At 45.0% G+C, this 17,986-nt stretch overlaps 1 protein-coding gene across 20 annotated transcripts in view; it reads left to right on the forward strand.

Moving 5' to 3' along the window:
* Nucleotides 1-17,986, forward strand: part of LOC106600477 (supervillin) — a 79,977-nt gene that overhangs the window by 44,657 nt on the left and 17,334 nt on the right. For 14 of the 20 annotated variants that reach the window (XM_014191839.2, XM_014191848.2, XM_045714865.1 and 11 more), the window contains 14 exons: nt 1,371-2,609; nt 3,093-3,272; nt 3,620-3,657; nt 4,036-4,100; nt 4,344-4,477; nt 4,805-4,900; nt 9,569-9,736; nt 10,117-10,270; nt 10,839-10,898; nt 12,400-12,614; nt 12,844-13,463; nt 14,546-15,032; nt 16,081-16,225; nt 17,702-17,758. In XM_014191839.2, coding sequence (XP_014047314.2) covers nt 1,371-2,609; nt 3,093-3,272; nt 3,620-3,657; nt 4,036-4,100; nt 4,344-4,477; nt 4,805-4,900; nt 9,569-9,736; nt 10,117-10,270; nt 10,839-10,898; nt 12,400-12,614; nt 12,844-13,463; nt 14,546-15,032; nt 16,081-16,225; nt 17,702-17,758 — 3,658 coding nt within the window. The remainder of the gene's footprint in view (nt 1-1,370; nt 2,610-3,092; nt 3,273-3,619; nt 3,658-4,035; nt 4,101-4,343; nt 4,478-4,804; nt 4,901-9,568; nt 9,737-10,116; nt 10,271-10,838; nt 10,899-12,399; nt 12,615-12,843; nt 13,464-14,545; nt 15,033-16,080; nt 16,226-17,701; nt 17,759-17,986) is intronic. The other 6 variants (XM_014191843.2, XM_014191847.2, XM_014191841.2 and 3 more) reach the window with 5 other exon arrangements.

A 17,986-nucleotide genomic window follows, 5' to 3' on the forward strand; every position in this document is an offset into this window, starting at 1 on the left:
AAATGGTGTCCTATTCCCTAGATACTGTAATGCACACATTTTGACCGGAGCCCTATATGAGCCCTGGTCAAAAGTAGTGGACTATATAGGGAATAGGGTGGCATTTTGGACACACACCTGGGGTGGATTGTAAAGCTTGGCTGTTCCCTTGTATTTATTAGCACACAATGCTATCTGGTTCATTTCATAGCCTCTCTGTTTGACAGACACAGCAGTTAATTTACGAAGAGGTTCTAGCTATGTTTAGCTTTCCAACAGGTATATAAGTGGCAATCACTCCAACCAAGATAGGATCTGCAGTGCAGCCTGTGTGGCCTAGCCTGATCCCAGATCTGTTTGTGCTTTTGCCAACTCCATTGCTGTCATTGTCATAGCCCAACATGAGTGACAAGGACTTGGCATGGTAGCACAAACAGATTGGCACTCAGGCTACGTGTGACCTTGTCTGCCTAGTAACAATAAGTATTAGATCACAATGGAGATGTCCTGTTGTCTCTATGGAGCGTGTATACTATTTAAACTCCTTCCATGCCATGTCAAATGAAGCGTCAGCCCGTCAATTAGGGGTGGCTTAGTGGTGTACAAGGAGATTAGCGTGGGCTGTGTCATAAATGGCACCGTATTGTCTATTTGGTGCATTACTTTTGACCAGAGCCCTGCCATTTGGGACGCAACCCAACGTGACCTTTTGCTGCTAAGAGCAAGGGGTCATAGATAAAAATAGTTTAGGCTCGCTCACATTTTGGCATAGAGAAATTTGAGTCAGCTAGAGATGATATAGCAAGGATTAGTCTTGAACCACAACATGGAACATACATTTACATATGAGGAGACACTTTTGTCCAGAGTGACTTACAGAAGCAATTAGGGTTAAGTGCCTTGCCCAAGGGCACATCAACAGATTTTTCACGTATTCAGCTCAGGGATTTGAACCAGCGACCTTAGCCGCTAGGCTACCTGCCACCCAAGAATGATGTCGCTACTTGAACTTAACCATTCTGTCAGTCAGATGTTTCTTCATACATACATTTTTTATATAAATAAATGTGACTGCATGTGCTGCAGTCTTTATATATCCCTGTTTGTTGTCCCTAGATTAATGGCATTCTTTAATTAATAATCACTTGACTTGACATTTATAGTCGACTTGGTGTGGAATTTCATTATGCATCCCAAATAGCACCCTATTCCCAAAATAGTGCACTACTTTTGACCATGACACTATATTTTGGACACAGTTTTAATGACACATATTTCAAATCACTACGTCACCAATTTGACAAGGGCACTGTGGTAGTTTATTTGGGTGTCTCATTGATTGTCTTCAAAATTAGTGCTATGGTTCGTTAATCGGTTCTTCCCCCTTTAAGAATCAGAGTAAGAGAGAGATTATCGAAAGATGAGAGCGGTGTCCAAAGGGCCCCTGCAGAGCGGGGTCCAGCTCCAGAGCCCCCAGTGAAGAGACACCGTGATCGTGCTCACACCACCACAGCTCACTACATGCCCCAACGTGGCCACAGCTCTGACCCTGCCACCTACAAAAGGACTGGCCCCTCCTCTCAGCCCTCCCAACCTGCCTTCGCCCACGTCCCATACCCCCACGCCCCAGCACCACGCACCCACACATCAGGCCCTGCCATGGGCCACCAGGGTGACCATCAGGGGAGTCACCAGGGGACCCATATGGACCCTCAGCCTTACCTAGCCATGCCGGCCCCTGTGGCCACCAAGCTCCCTGGAGCCCCTGTGGTGGAGGTGGATACTCCAAGGAGGAGGGTGAGCACTGACCACATCTACACGACCCAGAGGGAGACCCACAGGGAGGGCAGGCAGGCACTGAGAGAGGAGGTCCACACCGAGGGGCTGCTGAAGAGCCGGAAGGCCGTGCTGCCCTCAGAGATCCGCCGCAGGGAGAAGAGTGTGGACGACCCCCAGAGAGGGGAGCCCCACCTGGGGCCAGTCAGCCGCCAGGACGACTCCACCACCTCAACCGCCATGGAGTATGAGAGCTATAGGTCCAGGGGGAGGAGAACGAGTCGGGCGGACTCGGAGGAGTGGGAGACTAGGCCCAGGGAGCAGCAGCAGCACTGGTCCAGCCACAGCCAGGACACAAAGGAGACAGGTCCATCCAGTTGCATGGAGACCTCCCACTCCCAGCCCAGCCAGCAGCAACAGGCTCCTGAGCCTCTCCACCAGTACCAGCAACTCCAGCAGCATCCGCAGCCCCAGAGTCAGCAGGACCTCCAGGGTCAACACGGCCTGCAGGACCAGCAGCAGGGTGACTCGGCCGTCTACCTCCAGAGGGGTGCCTACCTCCCTCAGGCCAGACACAGGAGCATGGAGCCAGCCGGGCAGGCTGGGCCCCCCAAGCTCAAGGTCCGCACGCGCTCCATGTCCGACATCGGCGTAAGTCAGCGCTCAGCTGCCTATAGGAGCGTGGAGAGGGCAGCCGCCAGCAGAGAGGCTACCATGGCAGCCCACCTGGCCAGGGAGGGAGGGGTGGCAGTGGGGGTACTGCCCAATGGGGAGGTGGGGACCTTGGATACCAGGGTCTCTGTGGCCCAGCTCCGACACTCATATCTGGAGAACGCCAACAGGAAGCCGGAGCTGTAGGTGGAACAGCATGTTTACTGACTCTTTAATCAGTTTGCTTTGCCTAACACTAATATAGACTCTCATCCTAATATGAGGCTTGAGATGTTTGTGCTTGTGTGTTTTTTGAGTGCAGTATATTGCATAATCAAACGTGATATCAAGAGATCTTCTAAGCCAGTATGGGTTTGTATTATTTGTTTAGCCAGCTGCTTGGACATATTCTGTTATTGTCAGCCTGTTAGGCAAAGTTGAGGGGTTTGTTTCTGCATGTTGGGCTGTGTGTGGGTTCAGACACAATTGGGTTGGTGACAAATCCCTCATTTTGGGGACAGTTAATTTTTGCGGTGTGATCGTCTTGTGCGTGACTTCACCACCTCTAACCTGGATGTCTGGATTGCTGTGGAAGAAAACTGACCTTGCCGTTCGTTCTCTCACTATTATCCTCCTTTTCTGTTGCCTTCATCACTCTCTCCATCCCAACATGTGACCCTACAAAGAGAGCCAACTAAAGTAGAGCTTACTGCCATGGAAGTAGATCCGGCTGCTGGGAGCGCTGATCGGGAGCGTGGCACAGCGCGGAGGCCGCGGCGCTACATCACCCCTGGAGACATCCGCAAGTCCTCTGAGAGATTTAGGACGCAGCCTATAACCACTGCAGAGCGGCTGGAGTCTGATAGGTGAGAGGTTTAGGACTCTGCCCATAACCTCTGCAGAGCAGCTGGAGTCTGATAGATGAGAGGTTTAGGACAGTCCATAACCTCTGCAGAGTCTGATAGGTATTGAAGGCCCTCGGGGACAGGTCTCTCAGAAAAGGTACACAGAATACATTTGCTAAGATCACCAGTGGGTGTACTGTGGAGAGTGGCTTTTCTTTTTTCTCCTGGAGTTTGTGGGATACATGGTGCAGACCATGGGGATTTTATGCTCTCAATAAATGTGTCTCTTGTGCCGTATAGCAAAAGACCATTCTTGAGTCTATTTGGATCAATGTCTTGTTTGTTTTGTTGTTTGTTTTCTCCCTCAGGTCTCGTCTGAGTCCAACCGAGCTACAGAACCCAGAAGGCAAGTAACAGTGGAGATTATTTGCTTTATTTAGTTACCAACACCACTCTTAATTGAATTACTATTCATTAGCCAGAATGCTCACCATCTGACAACACAATGGATGGATGTGTCTGAGGGATTTGTTGAGGTTAACAAAGATTAGAAAGGTGTTGAACAAAAAATAAACCTCCTCTAGATTAATTTACTGTGTCAGGCAGGGTGATTTTAGGTAACATGTGTTTGAGGTCAAGGAAATACATTCACACCAGGGTTGGGGTCAATTCGTAATTTCTGAAATTAATTAAATTCAACCCATTAATTGCACTCCTCAGTGGGTTTACCTTAGTATTGTGGATGTGTTGTGGACTGACAATTGTTTGCCCTTACCTTTTGCAGCTGATGAAGAGAAGCTTGATGAGAGAGCTAAGATGAGTGTGGCTGCTAAGAGGTCACTATTTAGGGTACAGTATCTGCCTTGTGTGTAGTTGTTTACATTGAGGGCCGGTTTCCCAGACACAGATTAAGCCTAGTCCTGAACTAAAAAGAGTTCAATTGATATTCTTCATTGAGCATGCTTTCAGTCTAGGACTGAGCTTAATCTATGTCGGGAAACCGTCGCAAATAGTATATTCCCATGGTTTGATGCATGTTGTTGATGAGCAGAGATTTACTATAAGCATGTTTCTCTTCGTTCCCCTCCACAGGAGCTGGAGAAGACCACAGATAGCATCCCCAAACCGCGGTCCCGTAACCCTGCCGTGGAGAGGCGCCTGAGACGAGTCCAGGACCGTGCGCGCACACAGCCTATCACCAATGAGGAAGTGGACATCGCTCACACGTACGTCTGTCACTCTCTGATCATTACTAAGTGCTGCCTCTTGCCGTCATTTTGTTTACAATGGAAGGGTAAAAAAAATTACAACACTTGGTCAATATAAAGATACTCTTTCCAATCTCTCTTTTTGTGATGTTCTTGTTTGACTCTTTTCCCCGTCTACTTCTTTTTCTTCTCTGATTCTCTTGTCTACTGCTTTGTGACTTCTCTCGCTTTCTCTCTCTCGTTATCTCTCTCTCTCTTTCTCACTCTCTCTCTCTATCTCTCTGTGACTCCTTTCCCTATGTAACTGTCCCTGTCTATGTGGGACACTTTTCTGCACATATAAAGTGTCTCTGCTCTGTCCTCACAATCGGTGACGGTCCACACCACAGTAGCACGTATCCCCAGCCCCACTGTAGTCAGCACCACCATGACCAGTTACAGGTGTGTGTGTGTGTGTGTGTGTCTCTGTGTGAGCTCAAGACATGGGCTTACCATGGGTTTACCTAATTGATATACAATTAAACCTGGCATGCCTCCTCTCTTCTCTTCTCTTACTCCATGCAAGACTGATGTTTTTCATCTTCCATTTAGCTTTACATTTTCTTGAGTGGCAATGCATGGATATGACGTTATTATTGATTAATTCATAGTGTTTCAAAAAATTGCAGTACATTTCTGAAATCCTAGTTGGATGATTCCGGATGTCCTTCTTATTCCCTGTGTTTCAAGGAATCTTCCAACTGGGATTTCTGGAAAACATGGGAATTTGGGGAAAGTTACCATCATTTTGCAACTTCATTAATTCATCTGATGGTTAACCCACTGTTCATAGGCCGTCATTGAAAATAAGAATTTGTTCTTAACTGACTTGCCTAGTTAAATAAAGGTAAAATAAAGAAAATCTGTAGTTGTTGTTGTCTAGAGCTACAGGTGGAATGTACTAGGCAGGCAGACATCTGCTCTACAGTGCCCTCTGCTGTTTATAGTGTTCATAGTGCCCACTCACATGCTGCTTGCTTGTTTTCTCGGAATAGCTGTGTGACGTTGAACCTTATAGGGGGAATAAACTTGTTTTAACACAATAGATTCTTTAGTACATTTCAACTCTGCAAGCATTAGGGGAGAGTGGGGTAAGTTGAGCCCTTTTTTACATTCAGCATCACTACATCCAGGGAAATATAGTATTCTCTCTAACAAATAACTACATATATTTCAGGATGTTGTGTATCCCTGAAAATAATCAGAATTCATGTAAACATAACCATTTTTATTTGAAAAGAAGTGACCCCCTGGTATGGGGTAAGTTGAGCATAGGGACAGGGTATGTTGAGCCACCTTGGGGTAAGTGGGTGATGGTTCTGGTTAGGACAAAGTTTTCATGGAATGGGGGTTTGGTATATTATATATCTTAAATAATATGTATGCTATATTCAGATATAGATTTCTCTGTTCAATATTACTTACCCTTCCATTTATTGACCAGTTGTCTGGGACATGGATGCTGTTTCGAAGTGACAATTTGTAGGCAAGTTCTCTGCATTTGAGGTCCATGCAACTGGTTCGCAAAATTCTTGATTAGCAAGCTCAGAATTCGTGTCGTCAGATAAGACCTTGTATGTCTCTGATACTCTATCAAAGCCTCTCATTCGTACAGGTACATGTTTGTTTTCTTTTTTTTTGTCATTGTAACTATTCAGTGTCATTCAGTCTATTTTTTCATCCAAAACTTCCTTGGCTGCTTTCTCAAGAACCTCAAGGGGAGCTAGACCCCTGCCTGTTTTACATTTGTATACACGGGGCATGATGATGTCTGCTCTGTAACAATACAAACGGCTATCCTGAGTTCATATGCATGACACACGGCAAATTACTATGCATACTGGTCCCGAATCAGACTTAGGAAATGTATTATTTTTTTTTACACGTTTTGATTTAAGCACTTCTTAGTAGTTGGTATTCAGACTTACCGTATGCATGTGCGTAATGGGTTTTGCAGGAGTGGCTCCCTTGCGCACACTAAATAAATTAAATTAAACTGCTGAAAACCCTCCGACTTGCTAGCCAACAGATTTTCTTGTGGAGTTTTTATTCAATAGGGTTTTCAGTACATTTATGTAAAGCCTTCCCTTTAAATATGGTGTACCTTTAATTTAAAAAAAAATTCTCGACAGACTCAGTAGAATATACTGTTTATCGAGGGACATGTTCAGAATAGGGATCAATGAAAGAAAGCCATCTAAATACCTGCATATTCGTCTCCTTTTCAGCACCAATTGGTAGATAAAAAAATATTCTGATCTTGTAGATTATTTAGGGTATAGGAAGTATTTATGAATCATACATAAACAGAGTTGGACAGCCTTTGCACACAAAATATATTAGTCAATAAAAAATACAGTGGTTTAATTTATCCTGAAAGTTGCCATATTAAAATTGTTCAATCCATGACATATTGGAAGGTGAGAAGTGTACAATAGTGCTTGAGCAATAGTCCTATAAGGCTACCCTAATCTTCACTAATCACAGAACTGTGATGACAAAAGGTCCAATTGTCGTGAAACGTGCGCCAAGCTCCAGGTTTAAACTGCTAGGTATGGTCTGCGTTCCATAATGATTCAAATAAGCTACATGTCCCAAATGATTGCACAACTTGTAATACTTTATCCTAATCTGATCCACTATTTGTAGCGACCATCAGGAACAACCACACAGATGTGACAGTGGAAAGAAAGGTAAACTAACGATGTAATGGTATGATGCAAAATGTAGGCTACAAATTGAAGGAAACTTCACACAAGTGACTGTTGTTATGTAGGTGGGTATTACTGACGGTGGCTACCAATAGTGGCTAATATTCATATGAGAGAAATGGTTCAAAATAACTGAAAAGTCTGGCCAGACTTGAAAAGAGGCCAAAATACCTGTAAATTTGACATGCTTTTCCATTTGCTGAAATATGACTGCTTTCACATTTACATCCAGCGATCATAAGCTAAACTAGATCTAAAACAATTGTCATTTACATTTACAATCCACTTATCCAAACGGATTAGCTCTTATCAATTTATAAATTACAATGCATGGAGATTGTTCTATCGGAAAAAAGAAAGTTCATGTTTTTCCACTTGGATCTGGCATGTTGCTTGACTTTATTCAAGGTTTCCTTGCGCATGGTGGAATTATGAGGGAATTAAGTCAAGGTCAAAATATAGCATATCTGTAGACATACCTCCATTTCTGTGATCTCCACCGCAAACGAATACCTGGCTGACAGATGCATTTGCCCATACTTAAGTTCAAGGTCAGAGTACGTGTAGAGAGAAGGGTGCATAAAAAGGGAATTAAGTTTAATTGACGCACACGTAACTCAGATCTGAATTCCCCCCATTATGCATAAAACGGACAAAATGTAATCATAATTTGTATGGAGTATGGTGGCTATTGGCTCAGTTTACCCCATGGCCATTGGCTCAATTTACCCTAAGGCAAACATTTTGACTATATTACCCCACACACTTACAAGGATGCACTTTCATGTTAGGTTTAGGACCTCATATTGTAGCTTATAGAGACCCCAAATCTTACAACGATCTACTTTGGTTTCGATACAAGCATCATGAAACCTATAACACAATTAATTCAAATTACATTAAAAAAAATCTAAATAAATACTTTTCCCATGTGATTTCTTCCTTCACAGACTCCATGAAATGAGGTTGTCACTAATTAACATGGTCACGAAGTCATAAACCCTGCCTGTTTCTACAATTTGTCCTCTTAAAATCTCATTTTAAACCTAACCCACACCTTAACCGCACTGATAACCTTATGGTTAACGCTAACTTTAAATTACGACCAAAAAGCACATTATTGTTTTCATGACTTTTTACAATAGCCAATTATGACTTTGTGTTTGGGCTATCTAGTGTAAACAATGAAATGATGACCTCTTCCAAAATATTTGGTCACATGATTCGTTTTGTGTATGGTTTCCTAGAAAGAAAGGGTGGCTCAACGTACCCCACTCTCCCCTACTGCTTTCAGTGTTGTTTGTACTCTTTAAGGGATAGTTCACCTAAATTACAAAATGACATACTGGGATTCCTTGTAAACAGTCCGTGGACAAGATAAGACAGCAATCCATGCTGTCTTTGGTTTTGGGTATAATTTTGGTTTTGTTTACCTAGCCATGTCATTTTGTAATGCGGGTGAGAACTATCCCTTTAAGTTCCTATGTTGAAATGTGTCACACGTCTTCTAAAGCTATGACTGAGGGAGAAAAGGTCAAAGGTAAAGCCAGTTAAAGCTCAGTGTGTCAGGTTCACATGTAGGGCGAGCGTGTAGCACGGGGTTTGTTTTCCGACTGAGGTTAAACTTAACATGCTGAGAGAACCAACCGTCCATATCCTCTAGTACAGATGGCCGACTGCATGAGCACCATGATTATCTCTACTTATAACTCCTGTTGCCGCCCAATGGCTACATCCTGATTCTCCACCCTTCTCTAAAAGTATGCACTTGCCAATGCTTACTACCCTTATCCACCATCCTGAGTGCTCTACTCTCCTCTGCTTTTAAATCCATGACAGGGAGTGTATAATTGCACTCTTTGAGAGAAGGGTGGAGAATCGGGATGCAGCGTTTCGGTATCATGTTCTGATCAGGAATATCAATTATTTAACGTGATGCTGTTCACAGGATACTTACTGTACATGCTTTATGGAGATGAGTAGTTAGTTTGATCACAAGTATCACCAGGGTTTAAGTATTATTGCGTTCATGTGGTTGAGCTCAATGCAAACTTCAGACTTGTCTGACTATTAACAATGTAGTATTGCTACTTCACAGAATGTGTTTTGATTACCTAATTGATCATCTAGCATGTTGACATGGCCTTGCTAGATATTGTCCGGCAATTGTACAGTATGGTACATTATAATACAGTGTTACATATGGCCCTACAGCTGTTAACCCATAGCAGCACAATCTGCACTCATCCCCTGTGTGTGTGTGTGTGTGTGTGTGTGTGTGTGTGTGTGTGTGTGTGTGTGTGTGTGTGTGTGTGTGTGTGTGTGTGTGTGTGTGTGTGTGTGTGCTTCCTCCTCCCAGCCTGCAGGAGGCATCGCAGCACAGCTCTATGGTGCGGAGCATTGGAGAGCAGGATGGGGAGAAAGAAAGGGAGAGGGAGGCCCAGCCTAAAGGAGATGGAGCAGGGCCTGGGCCTGAGGAGATAATGGTTGACCTGGGTCCAGATGAGCCCGACCTTTCAACTCTCAGGTAAAAAGAGAGAATGTGCTCAACTCTTATCCTCTTATGTAAACACATTAAAGGGTGTTTGGAAGCAAAAATAGATCACATTGAAAGAAATGGCAAAAAGCCAGCATTCACTTCATAAGTTGCAATTGAAGCTTGGTTTTAATTGTCTTTGAACTCATGGCAACATGTCTTAAATTTTACAACTTGATTTGAGATGGGTCCTCACCCTGAAAGAAGTCTATGGGCCAGGAGAAACTGTAATCCATGTTTCTTTAAATAGCCACTAAAAACTTCAGCTAACTTTACTTACCGCTAGCTAACATTCAATGGAAGTGATGGGGACATAGACCCTAGTGACAGACCACACACTGACATACAGTATGTTACCTTTCCCCTCACAGCCTTGCAGAGAAGATGGCCCTGTTCAACCAGCTGTCCCAGCAGCCCTCAAAGCCTGCTGCAGAGGGGGCCGGGGCCTCCAGGGGCGACACCCGCCAGCGCAGAGCCAACAGCCGCTTCCAGACCCAGCCTATTACCCAGGGAGAGGTGGATCAGGTATAGAGTCCTGCCCCTCTCTGAACTCAGATAGACAATGGACATGTTTCACTTATCCAATCTTGTCCAGAAGTGTGCACATGGATTTTAAAGCATAGGATTGATTTAAGCAGTGGCTGGATGGAGGTTCCACCATTGTTAAATCCATGCGAGATAGTGTGCAAGTGCACACCTAGGGATAACGGTGGAGAATCGGGACCAAAACATGATGGGCTTCCTTTCTCTTGCTCTTCAAAACTGTAGCCTCTAAGTGTCAAGCCTTACACCGAGGGCCAGTTTCCCTGACCCAAATTAAGCCTCGTCCTGGACTAAAACACCACCAATGGAGATTATCCATATTTTTGGAATTCCTGAGAGTATGTCGTTATGCACAAACTAGTTTCTCGTTGCCCTGATACAACTACAGGTTGATCATTCTGTGTAAACACTAAAGAACTTACACAACCACGCAATTAGTAAGTGATCCAAGTCTCAAGAAAATATTCAAGAAAAGCAGTATTGAACTGAAACATTCATGCGAACTAGTATAAAACAACCCTGTAAGTGAAGTAATGCTGTGTCCGTACAGGAGATAGATCCTATGGTTACCTCTCTTCCTCCTCCTCCTCCGTTGACTAAGAGAGAACAAGTAGGAGCCTGCCTAGCAACCTGCCTAAACATTGCTGCTGACTGGTAGTGCCTTGCTCATAGCATTCTAAAAGCTTGTATGCGTTCGTTTGGCAAGCCTTGATGCCCGTTAACAGTATGGCTTGGTGTTACGGCTATGTTCATGAAGATGTTGGAATGCTCAGCCCTCATAGAGTCCATGATTTTCATGAAGGCGTTCACTTTGAAAATATGACGTGACCGCATCGTGCGTCATTCATATAGTCATGAAGGACTACGGTATGTCGTCACATTATGCTGCTACGTTGTGCTGGCTTGCAGAAAACTTTGGCATGGAAGCGCCGTAGTGTTTAGTGAATACAACGATATTCTGCCACGAGATGCTTTAGTATCGTGTTAGCAAGAGAGTTCTGCTCTTCTAAAATGCTTATCCAATGGCTGAATAAGTATGCATGAACACTTTAGTAATAATATTTCTAGGAATGTATTAGACTCAGATGCATGCAAGGTTGGTTCTTGTGCAAATGCTGTCTTGTCTTGAGTGTACAGTAAGAGTGTACAGTAAAGGTGAATACATACAGATTTGGCTGGAATGTTATAGGTTTAATTAATGTTGATTAAGTCGATAGAGGACATCACATTTCAACCCATCATCAAAGATGGTAGGGAAGTTGTGTTCATGCATGCTGCTTGGTTCTAAGGTTGCACTGAAGGTGAAGGTCATTTTAAGAATGGTAAAGGGTAAGTGCTCACTTTCAGGTGAACATCACAGAAGAGAATCACTCCTAAAAAGCAGGATGAATTATAATGCATAACATTTTAATACTATGATTATGCACTCCTAAAGAAAATGACCTCTTACAGTGCTTTCCATTGGTCATTTATTATGAATGGGGTAAATGGGATATGGTCAGAGGCAATGACTTGTGAATTGGGATATTATTTGTATGACAGGTATATGTTGTTTTCTGAATTACCTCATGGCCCAGGCCCAGTGATGGAAAAAGTACCCAATTGTCATACTTGAGTAAAAGTAAAGATGCCTTGATAGAAAATGACTCAAGTAAAAGTAAAAGTCACTCAGTAAAATTCTACTTGAGTAAAAGTCTAGAAGTATTTGGTTTAAAATATACTTAAGTATCAAAAGTAAAAGTATACATCATTTCAAATTCCTTATATTAAGCAAACCAGATACCCCAAACCAGATACCCCCAAAAACTACTTAAGTAGTACTTTAAAGTATTTTTACTTAAGTACTTTACACCACTGCCCAGGCCTGCCTTGTCTAAGGCATGTTTTGTTTAGATTTGGCGATAGTGTTTTTGTATGACCAAATGTGAAGAGCTGCTCTGCTTGATCGGTTTCATCTCTTACTGTATCTGTTCTGACTGCATGTTGTCCTTTCCCCATCCCTTTATCCCTCCATCCCTTTATCCCTCCGTGTCCCCCTCAATTCCTCCGTCCATTCATTCATTAATTCATTAATTCATCCCGGCCTCCATCCCTTCTCTCGCTTCCTGCAGCTGCAGAACGGAGGAGGAGGGGTCAAGCTGGAGCCACTGTCTGCCTCTTTGGTCCGCTCCGTGGCAGCCGTCACCTCCCAGGTCTCGGTCGCCACGGTAACCACGGCGACTTCCAGCTGCAGCAACGTCCACCTTGGAAAATCTACTGCCGTTCCCTACAACCCGCCCCCCACCACCACCACCACCACCACCACCCAGGAGAGGGGAGGGGTGAGGTGTGTGTGTGTGTTTCCTCATGTTATGACATTTGAAAATGGTGTCAAATAATTCAGCCTTCACTGGTATTGAAACCATGAATTGTCTGTCTGTCTGTGTCTGTCTGTCTCTCTCATTCTCTCTCTGTCTCTACGTCTGTCTGTGTCTGTCTGTCTGTCTGTCTGTCTGACTGTTTCTCTCTCTCTCTCGCTCTCTCTGTCCCCCCCCCCCCCCACCTTTCTCTCTCAGGTACTTCAGCCTGACCAAGGGTGGTGACTCCTCCAGTTTCCCTGAACCAGATCTGTACTCCCCTGGCCCTCCCCTTTCAGAGCAGCAACCGCAGCAGCAGGCTCACAGTAGAGGAGCCGGAGAGAGAGGAGGAGACAGTAGCGGAGCTCCTGGAGCCAGTCGCTCCTTCACTGGCCACAGAGAGAGAGAGGAGGAGGAGGATGTGTGGGGAGGAGGGGCCAGCAGAGAGGAGAGGGAGAGCTGTGGTAGTAGTGGTGCTGGAGGCAGCAGCAGTAAGGGAAGGCTCCACTCCCCCGACAGGGACAGCAGACAGCAGCGCTATCAGCCCCCAGCCCCAGAGCCCCAGCCCCAGCCGCGGCACGCCAACAGTAGCCAGCGGGAGTCCATCGAGCTTCCCTCTTTGAGGCACGGGAGGGGTGAGTTGCTGGTGGAGCCCAGGCAGCATAGAGACAGAGAGAGAGACAGAGATAAATACGGCAGTAGCAGCAGCATCACCCTGGAGAGGAAAGAGCACGGGAGCTACCTGGGAGAGACACACAGCTCAGAGAGACACACAGAGCTGCAGCACACAGCAGACAGAGAGAGCACACGGAGCAGCAGGAGCAGGGAACTCCTCTCAGGTAGGAAACACAGACCATTGTATACCTCCCAAAAGGCATCCTATTCCCTACGTAGCACACTACTTTGACCAATGCTAAACAAACATGCATGTAGATTAGAGGAATATTTATATGCATTCATTATACGGACGGTTGATGCACTCAAGACGTTTTTTTCAATTCAGAAGAGTGCACTATATAGGGCATATGGCACCATTTGGGATGCAGACCAGAGACAGAGAGGACAAGGGAAATATCTTATTGTCTCATGGATTATGCAGTATGTTAATTGCATGCCTCTTTCCATTGGCTACACACTGCCTCCGTCGGCGGTTTGATTTGTCTTAACGCCTAATGTGTCTGTGCTCATCACATCACGGACACAATCTGACAGACAGGAAGACTAGAGACACAGCTTCAGCTGAATCGAATTAGCATATTTCTACATACATTTGTCCCCGTGGCTCCCTTTGTCTGCAAATGTAGGACCACTCTTACTGACAGGTTGTCTGTAATTGTGATTCCAGATGGAAATCAAAGTATGATTGAGGTGTGGATATGTTTTTTGTGGATGTCATGGATGGACGTCAGTGTTGCAGGCTTTGGTTTACGCATTGGCATTGTGCTCCGCCGTGCCGGTAGGGTAGACAGACAGTGCAGATAGACAGTGTAACACGGCTGACCCATCCGTCCGTGTGTCTGGATGACTGTCAGCATACATTGTGTCCAGAGGATGCAGGGCCGTCTTTTATTAAAGCGTGCGAGAGAGAACACTCGTAGAGAACAATTGGAAGGAACCCTAAAAGGAACAGAGAGCAATTGTCTGTGCATTAATGAGCACGGACATTATAGACAACGGCGTAGCATTAGAGACCATGTGAACTGAAAACACTGATCATGACGACTGTATGCAAAATCTTGGCAGTCGCCAATGTGTGTCTGTACGCGGTGTGCGCACGTGCGTATGCGTGCATGTGTGCTACGAGGGGCTGCTATTGAGGTCTGCTTCTCCCCCCGTGTGAGTATTGATTACACTGTGGATTTATTACAATGCAATTTCTGTGTGCATGTGTGCGTGTTTGTGGCTGTCTATATGTCTACAGACACCGAGCACACCAGTGTGTCATTGAGAACTGTGACAACAGCGGCAGCGCCCAGGAGTGTCTCTCACACCTCCAGTAACCAGCAGAAACAGCAGCAGATCCAGTCTTTCACCCAGTCTCCCCCACAAACTGAGCCCCAGCCATACTCCAAACCTCACCAGCACTTCACCCAGGAACCTCCAGCCCAATCCCAGCCCAAGCCCCAGGAAAGGGACAGGAGCTTCACCCAGCCACTACCCAAGACTTACTCTCAGCTAACCCCTCACACTCAACCCAGACCCCAGTCCTTATCCCAGCCTCCTCCTCCCCAGACCGCCCCCCAGACTCTGCCCAAGCCCACGTCCTTCCCTCAGCCGCTGGTCAAGTCTCAGTCCCTGCCTCTGGACTACAGTGACGACATCACAGGACACAGTGTCTCCGACCTCCTCTCCCCCAGCGAAACAGAACTCTCAGAGATGTCCTCCAAACAGATGTCCATCAAAGAAAGGTTAGTCTGTGCCTGGGTTTCTGTGATTGGGTAACAATTCCAACTGTAGTTCAAATGGGGGTGGTTACATGGCAGGGTGTTGTACTGTACATACGTTTCCAGAAAATGTCCTGCTTATTCCCTTCTGATGCCGGGAATCTTCCAACCATCATTTCTATATTTATGGGAAAGTTACCGGAATTTTGTAATTGTCTGAATGGGCTCTCTGTTGTGAAAGATGCAGGTATTATTCAGGCGACATAGCGGCTTGCCAAAGATTTCACCTTGATTTGCGTTGTTGTCTCTGTAAAAAAAACGTGACAATGTAAAGAATATGAGACAGAATGAGGCGGTGGTGAATGAGCCTCTGTTTGCGTCCCAAATGGTAGTCTATTCCCTACATAGTGCACTACTTTCATAAGGCTCTTGTGAAAAGTAGGGCACTATATAGGGAATAGGCTTCCATTTGGGGCACCCTCAGAGTCCCTCTGTGTCCTTGTGGGATCTAAGTTTCTGCCTCTCTTTGAGGTGAAAGTGATTTATTTCTGGCCACTGTGCATTTTCCCTCTTTGTTCCTGGAGAGAGGAGAAGTAGGAGACGGAGAGCAGGCTGCGGTCTGTAGACATCCTTAGGTTGTGTCCCAGTGTCCCAAATGGCACCCGTGTCCCTATATATTGCACTACTTATGACCTGACTGCATCCCAAATCCCACTCTGCCACCCCCCTACCCCCAAAAACGTAGTGAACTATAAAGGGAATAGGGTGCCATTTGGGATGTAGCCTTAGAGATTAAAAGCTGTTTCAGTAGATTTAGCTACTGTTCTACAGTACTGCTCTCATTTTGGCCCTGTCAGACTGTTAGTAGCTCGGTTTCCATGCAACTGGCGACAGATTTTCATGCGAATATTCTAAAATCCGCAAAAAGAAAATATGCGCATTTTTCCACCAGCGGTATGTTTCCACCAAACGGACTTGTTGTGTATAAAAGTCAGTGCATGATGATGTAGTTCATGCAAAATGTACTTTTTAGCTTAAGATTTCATGTACCTATGTGTCCTGTCTCTGTCAGGCTGGCCCTGCTGAAGAAGAGTGGTGAAGAGGACTGGAGGAACAGGATCAATAAGAAGCAGGTAGTGGTAAAGGTGGCTGTGACTGAGAGACACTCCACAGTACAAGGACAGGGATGGGAGGCAGAGCAGACCTACAAGAAGAAGGTGAGACTACACACAGCTGGACCTCCAAATTGAATCTGGAAAGAGAAGCCCCATTGTGGGCTCAAAGAGATACAAACAAACAAACACACTCTGTGGAGATGCACTATAACTACAACAGTAAAACAAGCAGCATCCCCACACCTCACAAAATGTCTATTGAGATCATATGATAATGAATGAAATGTGTTTCAACAACCCAGAATTTGTCATACTGAACCATCATTACTCAACCCGTTACCCATACAGTACTAAATGATTACAGTAAGGTGGATTTAGATGCATTCACACAAACCGTTCGTGTGCTCATTGTTTTTGTTATACTTTAAGTTAAAGATGCACTCTCAAACTTTTTGTTAACGAAAGTGATGCTCACCTTCCAAAAGTGGGCCCTGTTTTTGTGCACTACGTCATCCGTTTCGTGACATGCTACACATTTGTTGTGCTTACAATCTTTATGTAGTCTCATTAGGGCACTCTTCCTGGTTGCCATTTTAAAGGGGCCTCTCGTGGTCTTTATGTGAGGGTGCCTTTCATTTCCCCCCTTGCCATTCATCAGCCCCATCTGCTCCCGTGTGAGATCAGCTCAGCTTAGTGGGCTGGTGCCCCCTTGTGTCCCAATTGGCACCCTATTCCCTATTGTGCCCTTCTTTTGACCATAGTTTGACCACAGCCCTATGGGCCTTGATCAAAAGACGAATATAGGGAATAGGGTGCTATATGGGACCAGTGCCTGGGGCCAACACAGCCCTGCATGGAACATATGGGCCAGTCTCCCTGTGGAATTAGCAATCTGGGGCCTTTGGAGAAATCTATTTTCTACTTTACACTGGGACAAGAGCAAGTCAAAATTGCTCACTCTGATTGAAGATTCAGTTTCACTTAAACTAGTGCTAATGCCACCAATATGTAATTTGACAATATGGTTACAGAATGGCATGTGATTATATGTATTGTTTAATGTACCGTCTTTTTACTGTACAGTATTACGGTGAATTAATGAATTAGTCTACTCTATGCCACTTCACAAAAATTCTGGTTTAACTGAGCATATTCAGTTCAGATTATATCTAAAACAGAGACACTGACTTCTTGGAATAATTTAATCGCCCCTCCTTTCTGTTAATGATGCACCCCATTGTGCTGTAATCTGGGTCAAATCCTGTCTGTTTGTGTACTTAATACTTCATGTTAAATCCTCCCGTTGATCACACTTCTTCTAAGCCTCATGTTACAGTAGCAACAGTAATGGGTTGGGGCTAGGGTTGTAATTGAAAGATTTTGGGCACTGGCCAGTTGGGCTAGTAGACCACAATTTCTACTAGCCAAGGTGACATTATACTAGCCAAGATTCCAAAATATATGTCACGCGATATTTGATAAGACAACATTTCTGTCTTGTCTGGCACATTTTCTACTAGGCTAGCCTAGCACTAGCCTTCTCCCTTTGAACGTGTTCTGTGTTTCCCCTGTCTTCAGGAGGAAGGGATGGTTATTGATGAGTTCGCTGCTGTCACTGTGTCTGACCAGCTGTGGGTAAGGCCTGACGACGGTGCTATGCCCCAGTGCCAACGGTGGTCCATTGAGCTCTGTGTGTGGCCTGCTGCTTCTTTCAGTCTCTTCTGTTCTGTTGTTCACTGCTGTTCAGTGTTGCTGTGTTCTGATGAGGGTTCCAAAATATTTTGAACTTTCCCCAAATTCCCAGGTTTTCCAGAAATCCCGGCTGAAGAATTCCCCGATTTTCCTACTTATTCCCTCCTTGGA

Source organism: Salmo salar, chromosome ssa03 (assembly GCF_905237065.1).
Source record: "Salmo salar chromosome ssa03, Ssal_v3.1, whole genome shotgun sequence".
Taxonomy (NCBI): domain Eukaryota; kingdom Metazoa; phylum Chordata; class Actinopteri; order Salmoniformes; family Salmonidae; genus Salmo; species Salmo salar.